Source organism: Dendrobates tinctorius, unplaced genomic scaffold (assembly GCF_039654945.1).
Source record: "Dendrobates tinctorius isolate UK_male_01 unplaced genomic scaffold, ASM3965494v1 ptg000007l, whole genome shotgun sequence".
Classification (NCBI taxonomy): Eukaryota; Metazoa; Chordata; class Amphibia; order Anura; family Dendrobatidae; genus Dendrobates; species Dendrobates tinctorius.
In genome coordinates this window covers 31,535,579-31,557,161 of record NW_027361675.1, presented here as the reverse complement: position 1 = coordinate 31,557,161, position 21,583 = coordinate 31,535,579, and the positions used below count along the sequence as shown (strand labels likewise).

General features: G+C 44.3%; 1 protein-coding gene across 1 annotated transcript in view; it reads right to left on the bottom strand.

The window, feature by feature from the left end:
- Positions 1-21,583, bottom strand: part of INTS2 (integrator complex subunit 2) — a 90,822-nt gene that overhangs the window by 7,145 nt on the left and 62,094 nt on the right. The window contains exons 16-18 of the mRNA XM_073573184.1: positions 7,713-7,817; positions 6,225-6,389; positions 2,029-2,230 (exon numbers count right to left, since the gene is read on the bottom strand). Of these exons, the coding sequence (XP_073429285.1) occupies positions 2,029-2,230; positions 6,225-6,389; positions 7,713-7,817 (472 nt within the window). The remainder of the gene's footprint in view (positions 1-2,028; positions 2,231-6,224; positions 6,390-7,712; positions 7,818-21,583) is intronic.

Below are 21,583 nucleotides of genomic sequence, written 5' to 3'. Positions count from 1 at the left end.
ACTATCCATTAAATAGCACACACATAAATCAATCACTGAAAAGGTGAATACACTGAAAGAATAATTAAAAACTGTTCTTCATTAGTATGCAGTAAAGTGGCAAGACACCACAAGGTCAGTAATCAGATAAAGACTCCGTAACATGGGGTACAAAAACAAAACATATCATGCAATATATTCATAAGCCACAAGATGGCACCATAGGGCAGGGAAAACGAAAGTCAATTTAAATTCAAAGAAGCTCAGAAATGGACAGGTACAGAAACTATCGACCATGAGAACCAGGGCTAGTGGCACAATCTTATATATAGATTAACCCACTCTCTTGCATGCTACCCAATGATCAAGACAAATGGCAGTATCAACCAGAAACAACACTAAAGAGAAGTACAAGTACAACAAATGGTGAGGCAAGGACCCTCCAATTCTGGGTGTATGTATCATATATACAGTACATAGTATCAGAAATCGCTGGCCATTTGGGTTAATTATGCATTAGAGAGAACCAGTCATCAGGGTTATGCAAAGTAAACTAAAGGTATGCCCATAATGGTGCGGTTATACTGATTTAGTACATACATTCAGTTAAGTAGTATGTATTAAATCAGTATAACAGCGTCATTATGGCAATGCCTTTTGTTTAATGTGCATAGCCCTGATGACTGGTTCTCTTTAAGGATGCGTAATCAAACCTAGGTTATGCATGGATACACGTCCTATTTTTTTCATATCTTATGTGACTGAGTAAATGGGCAGTAGATTTAATTTATGGGGGAAAATATATATATTTGAATTGAAGCTTAAAGCGTGCCTAACATTGCAGGTGTAATTTCTGGATGTGCCCTGTGTGTACTTGACTTTCTAAACTTAATGTCACCTTTATCATGTATTGTTTTTTTCCATCAATTTCTCCCCTTTTCAAACTCCATCACTAATTACTTACAAGCTAAACTTCAGAAAAGGTGAGCATTACTGTCTATGAAGTTTTTCTAAACTGCACTATACCCTGCCCCAAACATACAATTCTGTGTCCTCTACCAGTGAGCTAGTAGTCTTCTGATATATTCCCAATAATGTGATAAAATCAATTGTCCTAACATATGAGAACTGGCCGCCTGTTTGGAATTTCCTTTTATTGCGCTCTGGCAGGAAGAGCAACAATATAAATCATATAATGTTACATGGAAAATACTGAACACTCTTCCTCACCAATACCTGGCCACAAAACTAATATACTGGCACCTTACACAAGAATTATCCGTGCTCATCTATAATACTAAACAATCACTCTTGTCATGGAGAATTGATGTGCGAACGGTCGTTCATCAGTATTTGGAACATGTGTTATGTCTGTCTATGCTACATCATGCAGAACATTGGTATTGGTAAGTCTGGCTGCATTTTTTCTTTGTTTATGAGTTTTTAGTTTTAGCATATGGACTCAAGACAATGAGGACCCTTGACAGGAGTTGTAAGCGTGCGTGTTTTGTCCAAAGTATCAACTAATACCTGGTGCATTTTGTAATTTTTGCAGGATGAAGTCAGTCCCTGTAGTTTTAGTGTGAGGAATTAGGGTGCTTGTCCTTGTGAAGTGCTTTTTTAGAGTGCTGGGCATCCACCCGATATATTAGTAAGGGCTGGAGCTTTAGGACTGGTGCACTACACGTATCTGTGTGACTGGTACCTTATCTGTGCACATAAGTGGTTGTTTCTCAGCCTACTGCATACATGCTACTTCTTTCTTATGATGGGAGCACAGCTGCATACTGCAGTACATTAGTACCGTGACCTAGTATAAATAAGTATGGCTGCTTTGTTTCCAGCTAGGTTCTTGGATTTCATGTCCTTTTTGGTGAATTCCCTCCTCCCACACATTACCACAGTTCTGTTATGTGTACATGGATTGGTACACTTTTTTCCCCCACAGTGTGACTATAAAGCAAATACATATATAATGATAGCTTAGAAAACAGTCTGAAACAAACACAATACTCCTGTAACCTAAAGTTAGTAATCTAGAATCTTTACCTTCTTGGCATTACAGTGTTCAAGGTCATCCAAAGCTTGTTGATTGTCTGTAGGATCCTGCGTGGGACACCAACATTTAAGAGTTGGCTCATATTGGCAGTGATAACTTCTGCATATGGGATAAGGTCACTTGCACTAAGAAGGGTCAAGTGCTCTAGAATTTGCATCACCTGCGTATGGTTGCTTTGCAGCTGCAAAAATGCTAAACAAAAAACCCCTTTACATTAAAACACATTACTAATGACCACAAAACTACAAAAGGTATCATACCATTTGATGATACAGCACAGCATTTGAAAGCGATTCATAATATAATAAATATGTAATATATAATTTCTTAAATTAAGCCAGGTTGATCATGGATGGACAGAGACCCTTGAAAAGCCAACTTCATAATTCAAACGTTTAACAAAAATAGAAATATAAATATACAGTGGCTTGCAGAAAGTATTCACCCTACTTGGCTTTTTAATATATACTGAGATTAAGAACACATTTCGTGTTCGAAACACAGCCGGTTATTTTTATACCCACTTCTCTCCTCTCAGGCTATCCTGTGCTCCACACACGGACAATGTGAAGTCCTTCATGAGGGTGAGCTGAACAATACTTTGTTTATACAGTGAATTAGTTATACGCAATGAAATAATATATATACACACACACACACACACACACACACACACACACATACACACATATATCCACACACACAGTTACCGTCCAAAAGTTTAGGGTCAATTAGAAATTTCCTTATTTTTGAAAGAAAAGCACAGCTTTTTCCATTGAAGCCAACATTAAATGATTCCGAAATAAACTCTATACATTGTTAATGTGGTAAATGACTATTCTAGCTGCAAACATCTGGTTTGTAATGCAATATCTTCATAGGTGTATAGAGGCCCATTTCCAACAACAATCACTCCAGTGTTCTTATGGTACTTTGTGTTTGCTAACTGTGTAGAAGGCTAATGGATGGTTAGAATACCCTTGAAAAAACCCTTGTGAAAGTATGTTGGCACAGCTGAAAACAGTTTGGCTGATTAGAGATTCTAAAAACCTGACTTTCCTTTGAGCTAGTTGAGAATCTGGAGCATTATATTTGTGGGTTCCATTAAACTCTCAAAATGGCCAGAAAAAAATAACTTTCATGTGAAACTTGACAGCCTATTCTTGTTCTTAGAAATGAAGGCTATTCCTTGCGAGAAATTGCCAATAAACTGAAGATTTCCTACAACAGTGTGTACTACTCCCTTCAGAGGAGAGCACAAACAGGCTCTAACCAGAGTAGAAAGAGAAGTGGGAGGCCCCGCTGCACAACTCAGCAACAAGACAAGTACATTAGAGTCTGCAGTTTGAGAAATTGACACCTCACAGGTCCGCAATTGGCAGCTTCATTAAATAGTACACGCAAAACACCAGGGTCAACGTCTACATTGAAGAGGCGACTCCGGGATGCTGGCCTTCAGGGCAGAGTGGCAAAGAAAAATCCATATCTGAGACTGGCTAATAAAAGGAAAAGATTGGGCAAAAGAATACAAACATTGGACAGATGAAGATTGGAAAAAGTGTTATGGACTTACGTATCCAAGTTTGAGGTGTTTGGATCACGCAGAAGAACATTTGTGAGACGCAGAACAACTGAAAAGATGCTGGAAGAGTTTCTGACGCCATCTGTCAAGCATGGTGGAGGTAATGTGAAGGTCTAGGGTTGATTTGGTGCTGGTAAAGTGGGAGATTTGTACAAGGTAAAAGGTATTTTGAATAAGGAAGGCCATCAGTCCATTTTGCAACGCCATGCCATACCCTGTGGACAGCGCTTGATTGGAGCCAATTTCATCCTACAACAGGACTCGGACTCAAAGCACACCTCCAAATTATGCAAGAACTACACTGCCCAAAAAAAATAAAGGGATCAACCCCCACCTGTGGACATCGGGCACTCAGACCATTTGTGCAGACACATGCACATTTGTTGCCTGCTGGAGGTCATTTTGCAGGGCTCTGGCAGTGCTCCTCCTGTTCCTCCTTGCACAAAGGAGGAGGTATCGGTTCTGCTGCTGGGTTGTTGCCCTTTTACGGCCCCTCCACGTCTCCTGGTGTATTGGCCTGTCTCCTGGTAGCACCTTCAGCCTCTGGACACTACGCTGACAGACACAGCAAACCTTCATGCCACAGCTCGCATTGATGTGAAATCCTGGATGAGCTGCACTACCTGAGCCACTTGCTCACGAGTGTGAAAGCACAACCAACATTCAAAAGTGACCAAAACATCAGCCAGAAAGCATTGGTACTCAGATGTGGCCTGTGGTTCCCACCTGCAGAACCACGCCTTTATTGAGAGTGTCTTGATAATTGCCAATAATTTCCATCTGTTGTCTATTCCATTTGCACAACAGCATGTGAAATTGATTGTCAATCATTGTTGCTTCCTAAGTGGACAGTTTGATTTCACAGAAGTTTGATTTACTCGGCGTTATATTCTGTTGTTTAAGTGTTCCCTTTATTTTTTTGAGCAGTGTATATTTTTTTCATTTGCCACAGTGAGCTAAAGACTGCAACCACACACCGCCAATATCAGAAGAATGGCACTAGTCGGTGTGGTAAATGTAGCATTTTTTATTTTTATGATGAACAGAGAGATTCAGAACGAGTTGTCCAGTAGTGGAAATTCATTTAATGCTTTATTAAAACCTCCATCTTGGTCTCATTTGTTCATAAGAGGCATTCCCAGAAGGATTTTGACTTACTCAAGTACATTTTTGTAAACTGCAGTCTAGCTATTTTATGTCTCTGTGTCAGTAGTGGGGTCCTCCCACATCTCCTGCCATAGTGTTTTGTTTTATTCAAATGTTGACAGTTCATGCTGACACCAATGCATACTGAGCCTGCAGGACTGCTTGAATTTTTTTTGGACTGGGGCTGCTTATCCACCATCCGGACTATCCTGCTTTACAACTTTACATCAATTTTTCTCTGCCGTCCACAATCAGGGAGATTAACTACAGTGCAATGTAAAATATCTTGATTATGTTCAAATCCATGAACAAAGGAACATCAACATCTCTAAAGATGGACTTTTAACCTTGAGATTGTTGATGTTTTTCAACAATTTTGGTTATCAAGTCCTCAGACAGTTCTCTTCTCCTTCTGTTGTCCATGCTTAGTGTGGCATAGACACACACACACAATGTAAAAATTGAGTCAACTTCACTCCTTTTTATCTGGTTTCAGGGGTGATTTTCATATTGCCCACACCTGTTACTTGCCACAGGTGAGATTGAATAAGCATCACATGCTTGAAACAAACTTGTTTACCCATATTTTTGCAAAGGTGCCAACAATTTTATCTGGCCCATTTTTGGGGTTTAGAGTGAAATTATGTTCAATTTGCCTTTTTTGTCCAGTTTTTGTTTTGTTTCAATACACACAAAGGAAAAAACGTGTATAACAAACCACGTGAAATTGCAATTATTTTATTTGAGAAATACATCACTTTCCGGAAAAGGGTGCAGAGTAAAGGCTTTCAATCAAGTCCACATATCAATAAAATATCAAAAACTGTAGCAGCACTAGAAAATCCGAATGAAGAAAAACATTGTGCCTTTATTAGCCCATGTGGTTGGTTACAGCAATGTTTAAGTTCCTCCTAACTTAAAATAAGTTCCAGGAAGATCTGAATTGTTGTAAGCACATGACTTAAAGGGGATGTCCAGACTTAAGGCTCATTCAGATGTCACTGATTTTTCATCAGTGTTTGAAAGCCAAACCATGAATGGAAAAGCTTTAATTGAAAGATTGACACCTGTGTTTTGGAGACACTCCTGATTTTGGAATACAAACACTGATGAAAAATCACTGATGTCTGCAGTCCTTAAAATTACAAGTCACTATCTGCATGCAGACTTGTGAATCCGCACATTGCATGTACGTTGCACTGTCTGATGGGAACAGTGGACGTGTGACAACAAGTATGTGATTTGCATACGTTTTTTCACATGCTGACTAGATGAGTGCAGCATTTCTCAATGCAAGTGTATTGAGCAAGGCCGGATACAGTCTAGTCGGAATGTGGCTGGAAGTATGCATGTGTAAAATATATATATAATGCTACATTCTACAGAAGAACGTTAAAATATTACACTTTTACTGCTATAAACTGTTCAAACTCATTCTCATTCATTTGATAAGCTCACCATCCTGCAGTTGCTTTGGGGAATGATTTTTGGTAGAAATTGTCATCAACATCCTCCTTAAAAGAGCATCTGTCCCAGTAATTTCCTCCTCACATATCCAGTCATCCACAATGCACAGGTGGGGGTAGTTGGTGGCAAGCAAGCGCAGGAGGGCAGAGTGTAAACCTAAAGAACAAAAAGCAGTAATAGCACGGTAATTCATCCTCTCTCTAAATTCCTACTGGCACCAGCTTTCACATACTTGTATGAAAATCTTACTCCAGTGCCGGACTGGTGCAAGATTTGTGGTGATGTGCACATGGAGACGCACACCACTTTTCAGACATAATGGATTTATTAAGAAGCGTGCACCTCTTAATTAATCAGAACATCCGACTGCACCACACCCCCTCATCAAAATCGGCATGTGCTGGAATCAGGGTCTTGGTGTTTATATGTGCAAGTCCAGTGGGTAGTCCTATTCATTGACTGACAGTCTTCCCTGTATGACTGAGCATTCAAACATAGCTGTCAATCACTGAGTAGGACCACCCACCGGACTCCTATATCCAAACACCAGGTATTTCAATGAACAAAAAGTTATACTGAATCTTCTCCAACGAACCTATATATAATTTTGCTCAGCTTCTCCATTATACCCTGCTAAGCACAGACCAGAATGCATGTGCAAAGTAACAGGTTCACTTAAAGTCAATGTTTCTGGAGAAAACAGTCATTATTGAACAGTTACTTTTAAGGACATCCAGGTCGGTAATCCCAATAATGAACATACAGGCAACAATGCCCTATTCTGCAAAAAGCTGCTCAAACACTACTTTAAGCTTCCGTTCACATTTCCTTTTTTGATTCAATATAAGGTATACGTCGTGTATTCCCCGACATATACTTTCAAAGAAAGCCTGCAAAATAAGCCAATATAGAGGTATTTATTAACCACTGACTGATGTGGCAGAAACAGTTTTCATATTATCCAAGTGCATGCGGACCTATATACCATGGGACATTTCAAAGTGCATAATCCAGTATGTAGTTTAACCCCTTCATGACACGGTAATTTTTCGTTTTTTCCTCCCCTTCTTATAAGAGCCATAACTTTTTATTTGTCCATCCACATAGCCGTATGAGGACTTGTTTTTTGCAGAGTGAGTTGTAAGTTTGAATGACATCATTCATTTTACCACATGGTGTACTAAAAAAATGAGGGGAAAAATTATAAGTGCGGTGAAACTGCAAAACAAAAAGTGCAATTCCACAGTTGTGTTTTTTTATATTTATTATGTTTACTATATGGTAAAAGTGACATGGCAATAGGATTCTCCAGGTCAGTACCAACTATGCAGATACCAAAAGCAAGGGGGAACAGGACATATGACATACATATACGTCAAATGTTGTGAAGAAGTTAAGAGTGTTGTGAACAAAGTCGAATAGAAACATTTAGCTCCACCAGGAATAGATATAATGCATAAACACTTACCGGTCACTTACCTCCAAGTTCTTGCTGTAGTCCTTGTGCCTGCCTGATAAGGTATTTTATTGGAATCTGATCCATTAGTAATGAAGAGTAAGATTTTGGTTTCTTCTGCATAGCAGCTGTAATTACAGCAAAAATAAAGCATATGAGAAATGTTTGTTGTTTAGCATTTCTCATTTAAACAGATTTAGGTTTGGATAAGCCCCTTCCTCTATTAAATTACTAAGGTTCATCAAAAGTTCAAACTCTCCGATCTCAAGCATTGCAGCAGGTTGTTACAGCTATAACCCAGTGTGGATGGCATGGGTACAACTATGTCTACATCGTACATTTATAGTGTTGTGCAGGTACCACATTCTGCCAGAGTAAATGTACAGCACGATACATGTAGGGGTTTAACGTATAGGCAGTATTTAAAAAGAGAGCATGACATCTATATACGGTTTATAGCAATTATTTACAACAGTCTAATATAAGGATTTTTGTGTACTCACTGTAAAATCCTTTTCTCCGAGCCACTCATTGGGGGGCACAGACCATAGGTGTTATGCTGCTGACACTAAGTTGATACAAAAAAACTTAGCTTCACCTCTGCAGTATACACCCTCATGCTGGCTCCAAGAGAACTAGTTCAGTGCAAAAGCAGTAGATCATTATCATATCTTATCATATCAGAGAACATCACATTAAACTCAAGAAAACAAGAATAAGCCAAAAGTCTAACAGGGTGGGTACTGTGTCCCCCAATGAGTGGCTTGTAGAAAAGGATTTTACTGTGAGTACACAAAAATCTCTATTTTTCCTTCACCTGATTGGGGGACACAGACCATGGGATGTCCCAAAGCAGTCCATGGGTGGGAAACAACTTTACAGATCGAACCCCATATACCAACTGAGATGGATAAAGATGCGCTACCGCCACTCGCAGAATATGTCTGCTAAAGGCAGCATGTGCAGAAGTCTGAATGTGAATAACGTAGTGCTTCGAGAATATGTGCAGGCTGGACCAAGTCGTAGCCTTGCAGACTTGTTCTGCAGACGCCTGATGCCAAATGGCTCAAGAAGCGCCCACCAACTGAGTAGAATGTGCATTAAACTCCACTGGGATAGGCTTGATGCGGTAGGACTCCTGAATAGCTGAGCGAATTCATTTGGCTATTATGGCCCTGAAGCCAACCCTTCCTGACCCTCAGGAAGCACGAATAGGGCTTCCAACTTAAGGAAGGGCGCCGCCCTCGAGATGTACTTTCTGAGAGCTCCTTCCACCCGATGTACTAGTGCTGGACAAAAAGAGGAAAGGACAATGTCTTTGTTAAGGTGGAAAAACGAAACCACCTTGGGCAAAAGAATGGAGACGAAAACCACAAAAAAGAGAGTACAAAAAACCTGTATATAGTGTCAAAAATGTACCAATTTTGCCCCCTGAGGAAGCCCAAGCGAAAAGCGCGTTGGGGCCGCTTTTGCATGTGGTATACTTGGACTCAATTGGTAAGAACTTTCCTGTATGATTGCTGTATGGCACCTTGGAATATGTGGAGCTAATTTAATTACAATTAATGCACATATATTTAGGCTAGTCTCCTTTTTCCAACCGACCATAAATAAATGGGATAAGACCTTATGTGGATTTTATAGATAATTTTATCTGGATTTTTCTATACCTAGTCCTTTTATGTATTAAATTGTCTACCACATTGTACTGTTCATGTCCTTCATATTTTTAATTCTTGAATGATGTGTTATTTTGAACTATGTGTTGTCCTAATAACATTTTTATAAATTAATATTAATAAAATTGGTACATTTTTGACACTATATACAGGTTTTTTGTACTCTTTTTTGTGGTTTTGATCTATTGTTTTGAGTATTCCTGTTTTAATACGGTGCTATTATAGTATTTGTTCTCTAGGTGTTTCTTAAAAGAATGGAGATGGTCTGAGGACCACCTTGTCCTGGTGGAAAATCAGGAAAAGAGCTCGACAGGCCGATCAGCTAGCTCTGAAACTTGCCTGATAGACGTCACTGCGACAAGAAAGTCTTAGTTACTCACCGGTTAACGGTATTTTTCGGAGTCCATGACAGCACCACCTGAGAGAGAGGGATCCGCCCTTCCTAGGAACAGGAAAACCTACAGATACAAAAGGGCGGCACCTCTCCCACGCATCAGTTGGATTACAGAGCATAAAAGAGGACCTCCAAGGTTAATGCATGATTATATGTACAACAATATTAATACTTAAAATTTTTATCACCCGTGGATATGTACAAAGGGAAGACGTGCACACCCAAATTGACTAAGGGAAGGGAATCTATGGGTGCTGTCATGGACTCCGAAAAATACCGTTAACCGGTGAGTAACTAAGACTTTATTCGGTCGTCCATGACAGCACCACCTGAGAGAATTACAGAGAGTAATCACTACTTTAGGGGGGGGGACTACAGCCTGCAGAACCCTGATACCGAAGGAGAGGTCTGCAGAAGCACCCAAGTCTAGCCTATAATGACTATAAAAAGTGCTCGGAGAGGACCAAGTGGCCGCCTTACAAATCTGGTCGATGGAGACTTCCGATCTCTCGGCCCACGAGGTCGCCACGGCTCTGGTGGAGTGCGCCTTCAATTTCTCCAGAGCTACTCTACCTTTTGAGGTATAAGCTAACGAGATTGCTTCTCTAATCCATCTGGCTAGTGTACTTTTGGACACCCTAAGACCTTTCCTAGGGCCTTGGTAGGAGACAAAGAGGGCATTGTCCTTCTTCCAGGGATCGGTAGCCGCTAGATACTCCAAGAGGCATCTCCTAACATCTAAAGTGTGTAGCTTCTCCTCTTTCTCATTAGTTGGTTTAGGGAGGAAGGATGGAAGGACTATTTCCTGCGACCTATGAAAGCTGGAGGCTACTTTTGGTAAATTCGCTGGGTCAGGTCTAAGTATTACCCTATCCTCTTTTACCTGAAGAAAAGGTGGGCGCCTAGACAATGCCTGAATGTCACTTACCCTACGGGCTGACGTTATGGCTATCAGGAAAGCTATCTTGAGGGACAGGCTCCTAATAGAGGCTGACGAGATGGGTTCAAATGGCACTTCTGTCATAGCTGTGAGGACTAGGTTCAAATCCCATGGCGTGAGTCTATTCTTTACTATTGGTCTGGATCTACTCGCTGCTTTGATAAACCTATTGACCCAGTAATTAGCCGCGATGTTGCAGCTAAAGAGGGCCCCTAAGGCGGATACCTGTACTTTAAGGGTACTGGTGGAGAGACCCAGGTCCAGCCCTTTTTGTAAAAATTCCAAGATCTGGCCTATAGGGACGGAATCATCAGTATTTATATTTGAGCTTTGGAGGAATCTTTTCCAAATTCTGACGTAAATCTTAGTTGTCACCACTTTCCTACTTTTTAGTAGAGTGTCAATTAGGTCTGGGGAGAAGCCTTTACTTTTTAGCAGTGACCGCTCAAATTCCACGCCGTGAGATGTAGGCCAGCCACCTGAGGGTGGAAGACCGGGCCTTGGGACAGAAGGTCCGGGATGTCCGGGAGAACCCAAGGATCGTCTACCGACATGATCCTGAGGTTCGAGAACCATGCTCTTCTGGGCCAGAACGGGGCGATGACTATGACCCTTGCCCTGTCCTTCCTGATCTTCCTCAACACCAGAGGAAGTAGAGCTAGGGGAGGAAAGGCGTAGGCTAGCCTGAAGTCCCATTTTATCAGTAGCGCATCTACTGCCAGAGGAGTCTCCCTGGGATTTAGGGAGCAAAACTGTCTCATTTTCGAGTTCTCCTTGGTGGCGAATAGATCCACCTCTGGTTGACCCCATCTCTGCACGATCTGAACGAAAATGGAGGTGTTTAAGGCCCACTCTCCTTGTTTTAACAGATTGCGGCTTAGGAAATCTGCCGCGACGTTCTCTTTTCCTCTTATGTGAAGAGCCGTGAGAGATAAAAAATGCCGCTCTGCTAGCTGGAACAACTGTCCTGCCACATTCATCAGAGTTTTGGATCGAGTTCCGCCTTGGTGGTTGATATAGGCCACGGCCACTCGATTGTCCGAGAGAACTCGTACGTGATGGCCCTGTAGATACATAAGGAGCTCTTTAGCTGCGTGTACCACCGCTGTCAATTCTTTCAAATTAGAAGACATTTGTATCTGATCCCGTTCCCATAGGCCCTGGACCAGAATTTCCTCCATATGCGCCCCCCAACCGGAAGGACTTGCATCCGTGGTGACCACGCGGGTAATGTTATACTCCCAAGGGACCCCTCTAGACAAGTTATTTCTTTCTAGCCACCACTCCAGGGACTCTATTGTGTTTCTGGATAAGGTCAGTCGACCTTCTAAGTTACCCCCAAGAATCCTCTGATACCATAAAACTTCGCCCTGTAGAGTTCTCGTATGAACTTGGGCCCACTGGACCGCGGGAATGCAGGATGAGAGGGAACCCATCAGGGACATGGAGGGGTTGTTGGAAGCGTTCAGGACCCAGCCATGCAGGTGCAGCAGCTTCTCTGGGGGCAGACGGCATTCCTGCTTTTTAGAATCTAGGGTTAGGCCTAAAAATTGTTGAATTTTTAATGGCTGCAAACGGGATTTTTTGATATTAAGTAGCCATCCCAACCGCTCTAGAGCCGCCGTTGTTTCCTGTAATTGTTCTAAACACTGCTCGGCTGAACTGCCTATTATAAGGAGGTCATCTAGATAGGGAACGACTAGAATGTTTAGCTCGCGCAGATGGGCCATTACCTCTGCCATCACTTTGGTGAATACTCGGGGCGCAACTGCCACCCCGAAGGGTAAGGCCGCGTACTGGAAGTGCTGGATTGACCCCTCCAACTGAACCGCCAGTCTAAGGAAAGGTTGGTGTGCTAGACATATGGGTATATGGTAGTAAGCGTCTTTCAGATCTAGGACCACCATGAAGCAGTTTTGAAACAGCATCTTTATTGCGGTGTTAATTGTTTCCATTTTAAACGGACGTACGACCAGGAATTTATTGAGGGCTTTGAGGTTAAATATAGCCCTAAATGAGTCGTCCGGTTTACGGACCAAGAACAGGGGGGAATAGAAGCCTTTCCCCCTCTCTTCCTCTGGAACTCTCGTCAGGACTTTTTTGTCCAGTAGCTCGAGGACCTCGGTCTCCAGGGCAGCTTGTTCTAGCGGGGAAGATTTGAGCGGAGTTACCCTGAACCGATCTTGGGGAACGCAGGAGAACTCTAGGTGCAGTCCTGTAGCTATCACCCCCAGTATCCAGCTGCTATTTGAGATTCTGGCCCAGGCTGGGTAGAAGGCAGATAATCTTCCTCCTACCGGAGCCACTAGTCATTGGGGCGGCTTCTTATTATCTCGTGATGGACCTTCTTGGCGCCCACCTCCTCCGAACATGAAGCCCGTACCTCTGGTTTTCTTGTTGTCCCATCTGTTCTGATCTCTGGCCTGCCTCCTGCGGGAATACCCTTTCCTAGAAAAGGGACGTCTCCAGGATGTATTCGGCAGACTCGGAAATTTCTTTTTCTCATCCCCGGCTTTCTCTAACAGTTCGTCTAGGACGGGGCCGAACAAGTATTCACCCTCACAGGGGATAGAACAGAAACGGGACCTGGCTTGGATATCTCCCGGCCAGCATTTTAACCAGAGGGCTCTTCGGGCCGAATTAGACAAACTTGCAGACCTGGCCGCCATTCTTACTGAGTCTGCCGAGGAATCTGCCAGGAAGGCAGCAGCATTCTGGATAATTGGAAGAGACTTACGGATGGAAGCTCGCGAGGTTCCATCCTTTAGCTGGGAGTCCAATTGATCCAGCCAAACCATCATGGATCTGGCTGCGCACGTGGCTGCTATTGCTGGCCTTAGGGCACCTGCTGACATCTCCCATGTGCCTTTTAAAAAGGAATCTGCCTTTTTATCTAGGGGGTCTTTAAGGGAGGCCATATCGTCGAAGGGTATAGATGACTTTTTTGAGGCCTTAGCTACCGCTGCATCCAGCTTGGGGGCCTTATCCCATCGACTTACTATTGGGTCCTCAAAGGGGTATCTTCGCTTGAAAGCAGGCGGCATAGAACCCCTTTTTTCCGTTTTTTTTTCCACTCCCTGTCTATCAGGCTCTGGACTCTTTCGTTTAATGGAAAAGTCCTTTGCTTTCTGGGGTCTAGACCCCCGAACATAATGTCCTGAGCAGACAGTTCTGTCTTTTTTTCTTCTACCCCCATGGTTGACCTTATGGTTTTAATTAATTTATCCATTTGGTCCAAGGGAAAACAGAACCGGCTGGAATCTTCTTCGGAAGAAGAAGAGGAGGCCGAGGACTCTGAGGAGATATCTTCCCTCCTAGGGCCGACTGAAGATTCTGAGCCTGAAACACTAGCCCGTCTTCTTTAAGAAGAATCTTCTTTTGATAGGGCTTTTATTTCAGTCCTGATTAATTGCCTCAGGTCTGTAGCGAAGCTTGGAGCTTCTTCCGCTACCTGCATAAATAGGGAAGAGTGTAAGAGTCTGATACTCCACTCACGTTCTACCCCTCATCTCCGTCCCTACCGTCTGTCTCACGCAAGACTGACACAATCTCTTAGGGTGGCCATCTGGTAAGGGGCAACTACAGAGGGCACATTCCTTGTGCTTCTGCTTCCCTGTGGCCTTCTACCCCTGAGAATCAAACACATAAGGGGACACTGCATTAGGGTACATTCTCGCAGATCTCTTACCCTTGCAGATGACAGGTACCGGATCATGGGGGGGCTGCAGGAGGATCCTTTGGCCTAGAGGAACTACTGTGGCTCTGTCCACTCGAACGTCCCTCCTTCCGCCTCTTAGGCTGGTCACTGGGGTGCTTTGCCACGGGCTGCACCTCTTGTGGGTCCATGGGGGCTTCTGTTGTGTCCATCGCTGGGCCTCCAGAAGCACCTCAGCAGCAATGCCTTCTGTCTTAAGAAGGCTTCCCCTCCGGATCAGCAGGAACTCCGTCCTGTGTTTGGGCCCCCCATTGGACCGCTCCTCGCAATCCTCCCCCTCCCCTTCAGTCCTGCCCGGCCCCCTCAGGCGGCGGGCGCGCATCGGCGCGTGTCCACAACAACCGGAAGTCGACCGGCATCCGACTTCCGGTTTCGGCGCTAGGCCCCGCCCCCTCCGCCGCGTCACTTCCGCCGCGCGACAGAGGCCACGGGGACGCGCGGCAAGGGGCTAGCACTGCGCCGCCGGCTCGGAACCGCCGCTCCCTTTGTGGGACACCGCCGGCGGTGCCCGCCCGAACGGGCCGCACCCCCAGGGGAAGGAGACACAGGGGGACACCGCTTACCTCACCGGCCCCATGGAGAAGGCGCCCACCGGACCCTGTCTCCGCCTGCTCTTACCACTGCCGTGGAAATCCTACCCGGACCCACCGTGGCGCATCCAGGGCCCCCAGCGAGACCGAGGTAGGAGAACCCCCCGCTACCTGAGTCGGTCCGCAGGCCTGGGAATTCGGTTATCCATGACGGACGATCTGTAGGGAGTTCTGTCCTTGTTAGGAACAGGAAACCAACTGATGCGTGGGAGAGGTGCCGCCCTTTTGTATCTGTAGGTTTTCCTGTTCCTAGGAAGGGCAGATCCCTCTCTCTCAGGTGGTGCTGTCATGGACGACCGAATAAATGTGACTTACCAAGACAGAACTGTCAGCGAGATTTTCTGCAACGATTCGAAAGTCTCCTGAAGAGCACCCGGGACCAAGTTAAGGTCCCAGGCCTCTATCAGCATTCTATAGGGGGGGATGACATGGGAGACTCCCTGAATGAAATTCCTCACTTGCAGTTTGGAAGCAATCCTGCGCTGGAATAAAATGGATAAAACCGAGATCTGGCCTTTGAGGAAGCTGAGCGCCCAACCTGATTGCAGACCAGTCTAGAGAATTCGAAAATGGAGGGAACAGAGAAGATACGAGGAAGACACCCGTTGTCCCTGCAACATGCGAAAAAGGTTTTCAGGTGCGGTGATAGATGTAAAATGATGCAGGCTTCCGAGCGCTAATCATAGTGGAAAAAACCTGATGAGAGAAACCAGCTTGAGTTAGAACCCAGGCTTCAACGGCCAAGCCGTTAACACAAGACCCCTGAGTTCTGGTGGCAAAATCAGACCTTGGCAGGGCGGATCAGGATGATCTAACTCTGCATACCACACCCGGCGTGGCCAATCTGGGGCGACTAGGATTACTGGAACCCCTGCCTCCTTGATGTTCCTGAAGACCTTCAGAAGGAAAGGAAGCGAGGGAAACAGGTACGGAAGACGAAACTGATGCCACGGAGTAACCAGTGCCTCCACCCAAATGGCCTTTCGATCCCAAGACCGAGCTATGGAGTTGGGTACTTTGGCGTTCAATCTTGAAGCTATCAGATTCACATCTGGAGACCTGCAGATGAAGTTCCCACTATCCCGAGGCGAGACCTTGACGCTGAGAAAATCTGCTGCCAAGTTTCCCATGCCTGGGATGTGCACTGATGAAAACACCGAGTGGTTCCTCTCTGCCCAACGGAGAATGTGGGTTACTTCGTGCATGGCCACCCTGCTACGGGTACCCTTGTGATGATTGATATATGCGACAGCCGTGGCTTTGTCCAATTGAATTAGGATGGGGTGACCCGCCAGGAGATAATGGAAACTGCTGCAGGGCTAGCCTGATCGCTCGGATTTCCCGGACATTGATCAGGAGGCTTGACTCCCGAGTTGCCCAGCGCCCCTGAGCAGTGTGGTGACAAAAGACTGCTCCACCGCCAAGGAGACCGACATCAGTAGTCACCACTAGCCACTGAACTTGGAGAATGGATTTTCCCTCGGAAGAGAAAAGACCTTGCCTGACCCGTCGGGGCAAGCGGCACCGGCGGTCGAGGGAGAACGGGTTCCTGTCCTAAGCCGCCAGAATAGCATGCTGCAGGGGACGAAGATGCAGCTGAGCGAAGGAGACCGCTTCCATTTTTGCCACCATTTTTCCCAGTGCCGTCATGGCAAACCGGATGGAATGACGGGATGAGCGGCAAAGTGCGCAGGCTCCTTGTTGAAGGGCTAGGACCTTGTCTTGAGGGAGAATCACTGACCCTCAATGGTGTCCAGGGTCATTCTTAAAAGGGATATCCGCTGAGCTGGAATGGGGGAAGACTTGCTTACGTTTATCAGTGAATGTCTAGTGAGGGGAAAAATCGGAATATGGCGGCAAGCATCCCGAATGTCGATGGATGCTAGAAACTCCCCTCTTTTATCAAAGTAATAACCAAACGGAGAGACTCCATCCAGAAAAGACGGACCTTGACAAATTTGTTTAGAAGTTTGAGATCCAGTAAGGGTCTTATGGCACTGCAAAGGGATTCAAGTAGAACCCCTTGAGCCTTTCATTTTCTGGGACCGGAACAATGATTCCGTCTTAACGCAGTGAATCTATGGTGTTGAGGAAAAAACAATCTTGTATCCGGAAGACACCAGGTTTCTAACCCATTCGTTGTGAACGACGGAAAACCAAGCCTGTCGAAACAGAAGTAGGCGGCCGCCTACATTACTGGTGTCGACCAGCTAACGCCAGGAGTTACTGGGCGAAAAATCTCTGGGACCTAGATCTGTTAGATCTAGACTGTTTGGGTCGACCGTTCCACTGCTGGCTGGACCTAAAGGAGACCTGGGATCCTTTGTCCCTGCGTGGGGAACGCCTAGATCAGGAAGAGGTAGTGATAGTGGACCAGCCCGGATTGGTGAGAAAGGACCGAAACCGGATTGGTTGTTGACGCTGAAAAAAGGATGCTTAAGCCTTGCTGCGGAAAAGATTTGCTCTTTCCTCCCATAGCATCAGAGATAAGCTGAACCAGCTTCATTGTAAATAAATGGCAACTCTGGTAAGGAAGAGATGTCAGAGACTTTTTGCACGCAGAGTCGCTTTCAATTCTCTGAGCCATAATGCCCTTCTGATCGTGATGGCATTTGCTGCTGATAGTGCAGAGCAGCTAGCCGTATCAAAAGAGGCATCCAGGAGCCCATTGCTTTACCTACCCACGCCACAGTAAATTATGGCTAGAGTGCTGAACCCAAGGCCTTAAACACGGAGTGAGCCAGATTCTCTGACGGTCCGTGGGTCTTTTAATTGAAGATCCATCCGGCCACGAGAGAAGGTTTCTGGATGCCAGACCAGATACTGGTGGGTCTACAGCAGGAGTTTCAGCTCAATCTTTCCGCAGATCAGCTGAAAAAGGGGTAGCTCTGAAGAGGCTTCCTGTGAGGCATTATCAGGTCGCTCTGAGTGCCGGTTAACTATAACCCGAACCTCCGAAAAAGTGGCAAATGCTGTATGAGGACGATCAATCCTCTTGAAGGACACTGCGTGTTCCGGTACAGAACCAGAATCCCCGTCAACCTTCAGAGTTTTGTTTGCTGCAAATCTCTGGTGAGGGAGAGAGACAGAGCTAACGGACGCCAAGGCACATGATTGCTCGGGTAATGTACTACAGATCCGTTTCTAGATGCCTGTACGCTTCTACAATACTTGCAGCCCCTGCTAGCCGACGGCTCCTGTGTAGGAGAGGATCCATTTATATCGGTCCTGCGAACACTCCGATCCACAGAGGGATCACGGAGGGATTCAAACTCTTTGGCCAGAGAAGCCATGGATTGCTACAGTGACGAAGCCCACTCAGGGGGACTAAGTACACTGGGATCGGTGGCGGTGGGGGGCTCCTGAGCGCATTTGGGGTCACAAGCTTTGCGGTATGAAGACAACTGAAATAGTCTTATTAGACTCTTTGGACTGGGACATGGAAACTCCATATCTTATGTGTGGTGCTGAAGTGAGCACTGTATTCCTAGCAGACCGGGTAAAACTGCAGGGGGATACTGCAGGGGGGAGGGAGCAATGCCTCCTTACCCGGATCCTGTATCCCGAGTCCTCATTGGATTAGCGCTATCCTCAGCGCTGAAAACCGCCGGGTCCAATGCAGCAGCCGCTTCCGGATATCAACTTGTGTCCGGAAGCGGCAGGAGAATGAAAATGGCCGCAACGATTTGGATTTCTGGATCACGGAGTGAACTACTTATACGATGGACTACTTGCTAGAGATGGGGTGCACCTTACGAAGACTGGAAAGCAGGTATTTGGAAGTCGCCTTGCTACACTTGTAAGGAGAGCTTTAAACTAGAACAACATGGGAAGGGAAGCAAAAGACCAGAAAAAGCCATACACCTGACAAATGCTACTGAGAACTCTGCTATTAGAAGTGGAAAGGAAGAACAAAGACGAAAGAATCTAATTAAAAAAAATATTGGAGAAAGAGAAACCAATCACAAACTAAAATGTTTCTATACTAATGCACAAAGCATGGGCAACAAACAAGGAGAATTGGAACTACTAACACAGGAAAAGAAATATGATGTCATTGGAATCACTGAAACTTGGTGGGACAATACACATGATTGGAATACAAGACTAGAAGGATACAACTTATTTGCAAGAAACAGACTTGATAAACGAGGAGGAGGTGTCGCATTGTATGTTAGAAACGCGTATATCTGCACAGAGATTGAAGCTTCAGAGACTGGGAGTTCTGTGGAAACTGTTTGGGTAAGAATACAAGGACAGAACAATGGAAAGGACACCATTGTAGGCATTTACTACAGGCCGCCTGTGCAAGCTGAAGATATGGATGAACTCTTTATGCATCAAATGGCCAAGTTCTCCAAAAACTATGACATAGTTGTCATGGGAGATTTCAACTATCCAGACATTTGTTGGGAATCTCTCTCAGGCAAAACTAACAGGTCAAGGAAATTCTTATCCTCTCTTGCTGACAACTTTATCTTCCAAAAGGTAAAGGAGAAAACAAGGGGAACTGCTACCTTGGATCTAATCCTTATAAACAGGGAGGAAATGGTTGAGGAGGTAAAAGTGGCTGGGACCCTAGGAGGTAGCGACCATGCTATTTTAGAATTTTGGATAACTAGAGGCGGAAGACCTGTGAAGACTCAGACGTCAAGGTTAGATTTCAGAAAGGCAGATTTTAAGGGATTCAGAAAGAGAATTGGAGGGATCCAATGGCTGGATATCCTTAAAGACAAAAATGTCCAGGAAGGATGGGAAATCTTGAAAAATGAAATTCTCAAAGCACAGTTGTTAACAATTCCGAAAAGAGGGAAGAATAGGAAGCATTTAAGGAAACCAGGATGGATGAACACAGAACTTAAGCACATGCTAAAAAGGAAGCAAAAAATGTTTATAAAATGGAAAGAAGGAGGCATATCTAAAGAAGAATATAATGCTGTCTGCAGAACCTGCAAGGCACAAATCAGATTATCTAAAGCTGAAAATGAATTGAGGCTTGCAAGAGATGTCAAAAGCAATAATAAAGGATTTTGGGGATATGTCAAAAGTAAAAGAAAAGTCAAAGATGCTATAGGATTTTTACAGGATGAAAATGATGAAATGGTAAGACAGGATGTTGAGAAGGCTGAACTTTTAAATTCCTATTTTGCATCTGTTTTCTCTCAGAAAGGAAATGTAACATCAACTGTTATTCACTGTCCTATTAAGGGAATAGAAGAATCCAGGATATCTATAAACAGAAAGATAGTGAGGAAACACTTAGCTAACCTAAATGTATTCAAGTCTCCAGGTCCAGATGAATTACACCCCAGAGTACTGAAGGAGATAGCAGAAGAAATTTTTGAACCCCTCTCCATAATCTTTGAAAATTCTTGGAGAACAGGAGAAGTGCCAGAAGACTGGAGAAGAGCAAATGTTGTTCCTATCTTCAAAAAGGGGAAGAAGGTGGACCCAGGCAACTATAGGCCGGTGAGTCTGACTTCTATACCAGGAAAGATCTTTGAACAAATTATTAAACAACATGTATGTCAATACCTGGATAAGAATGAAGTGATTAAACAGAGTCAGCATGGGTTTGTAACTAATAAGTCATGTCAGACTAATTTAATTTCCTTCTATGATGGTATTACTGATTGGGTGGATCAAGGAAATGCTGTAGATATAGTATATCTTGACTTCAGCAAAGCATTTGACAAAGTCTCTCATACAATCCTTATTGAAAAAATGACTAAGTATGGAATGGACAAGGCAACTGTTAGGTGGATTCATAACTGGCTTAGTGATCGGACCCAAAGAGTGGTCGTAAATGGCTGCACATCCAGTTGGAAGAATGTCTCAAGTGGGGTACCACAGGGCTCTGTCCTGGGCCCTGTATTGTTCAACATCTTTATCAACGATTTAGATGAAGGAATTGAGGGTAAACTGATTAAATTTGCTGATGACACAAAGCTAGGAGGGATAGCTAATACTAGAGAAGAGAGAGAGAGGATTCAAAAAGATTTAAATAAACTGTAGAAGTGGGCAGCAACTAACAGAATGGTTTTTAACAGGGAGAAATGCAAAGTACTACATCTGGGCAATAAAAATGAAAAAAGCAGATATAGAATGGGAGGAATAGGGCTAAGTGACAGCACATGTGAAAAAGACTTGGGTATACTAATAGATCACAGACTGAATATGAGTCAACAGTGTGATGCAGCAGCAAAAAAGGCAAATGCAATTCTAGGATGTATTAACAGAAGCATACAGTCTAGATCACGTGAAGTAATTATTTCCCTCTACTCCTCTTTGGTCAGACCTCATCTGGAATATTGTGTCCAATTTTGGGCCCCACATTTTAAAAAAGACATCAACAAACTGGAGCAAGTTCAGAAAAGAGCGACCAGAATGGTGACCGGTCTGCAAACCCTGTCTTATGAGGAAAGGTTGCAGGATTTGGGAATGTTTAGTTTGCGAAAGAGAAGACTGAGAGGAGACTTAATAGCTGTCTACAAATATCTAAAGGGCTGTCACATTGTAGAAGGATCAACTTTATTCTCATTTGCACAAGGAAAGACTAGAAGCAATGGGATGAAG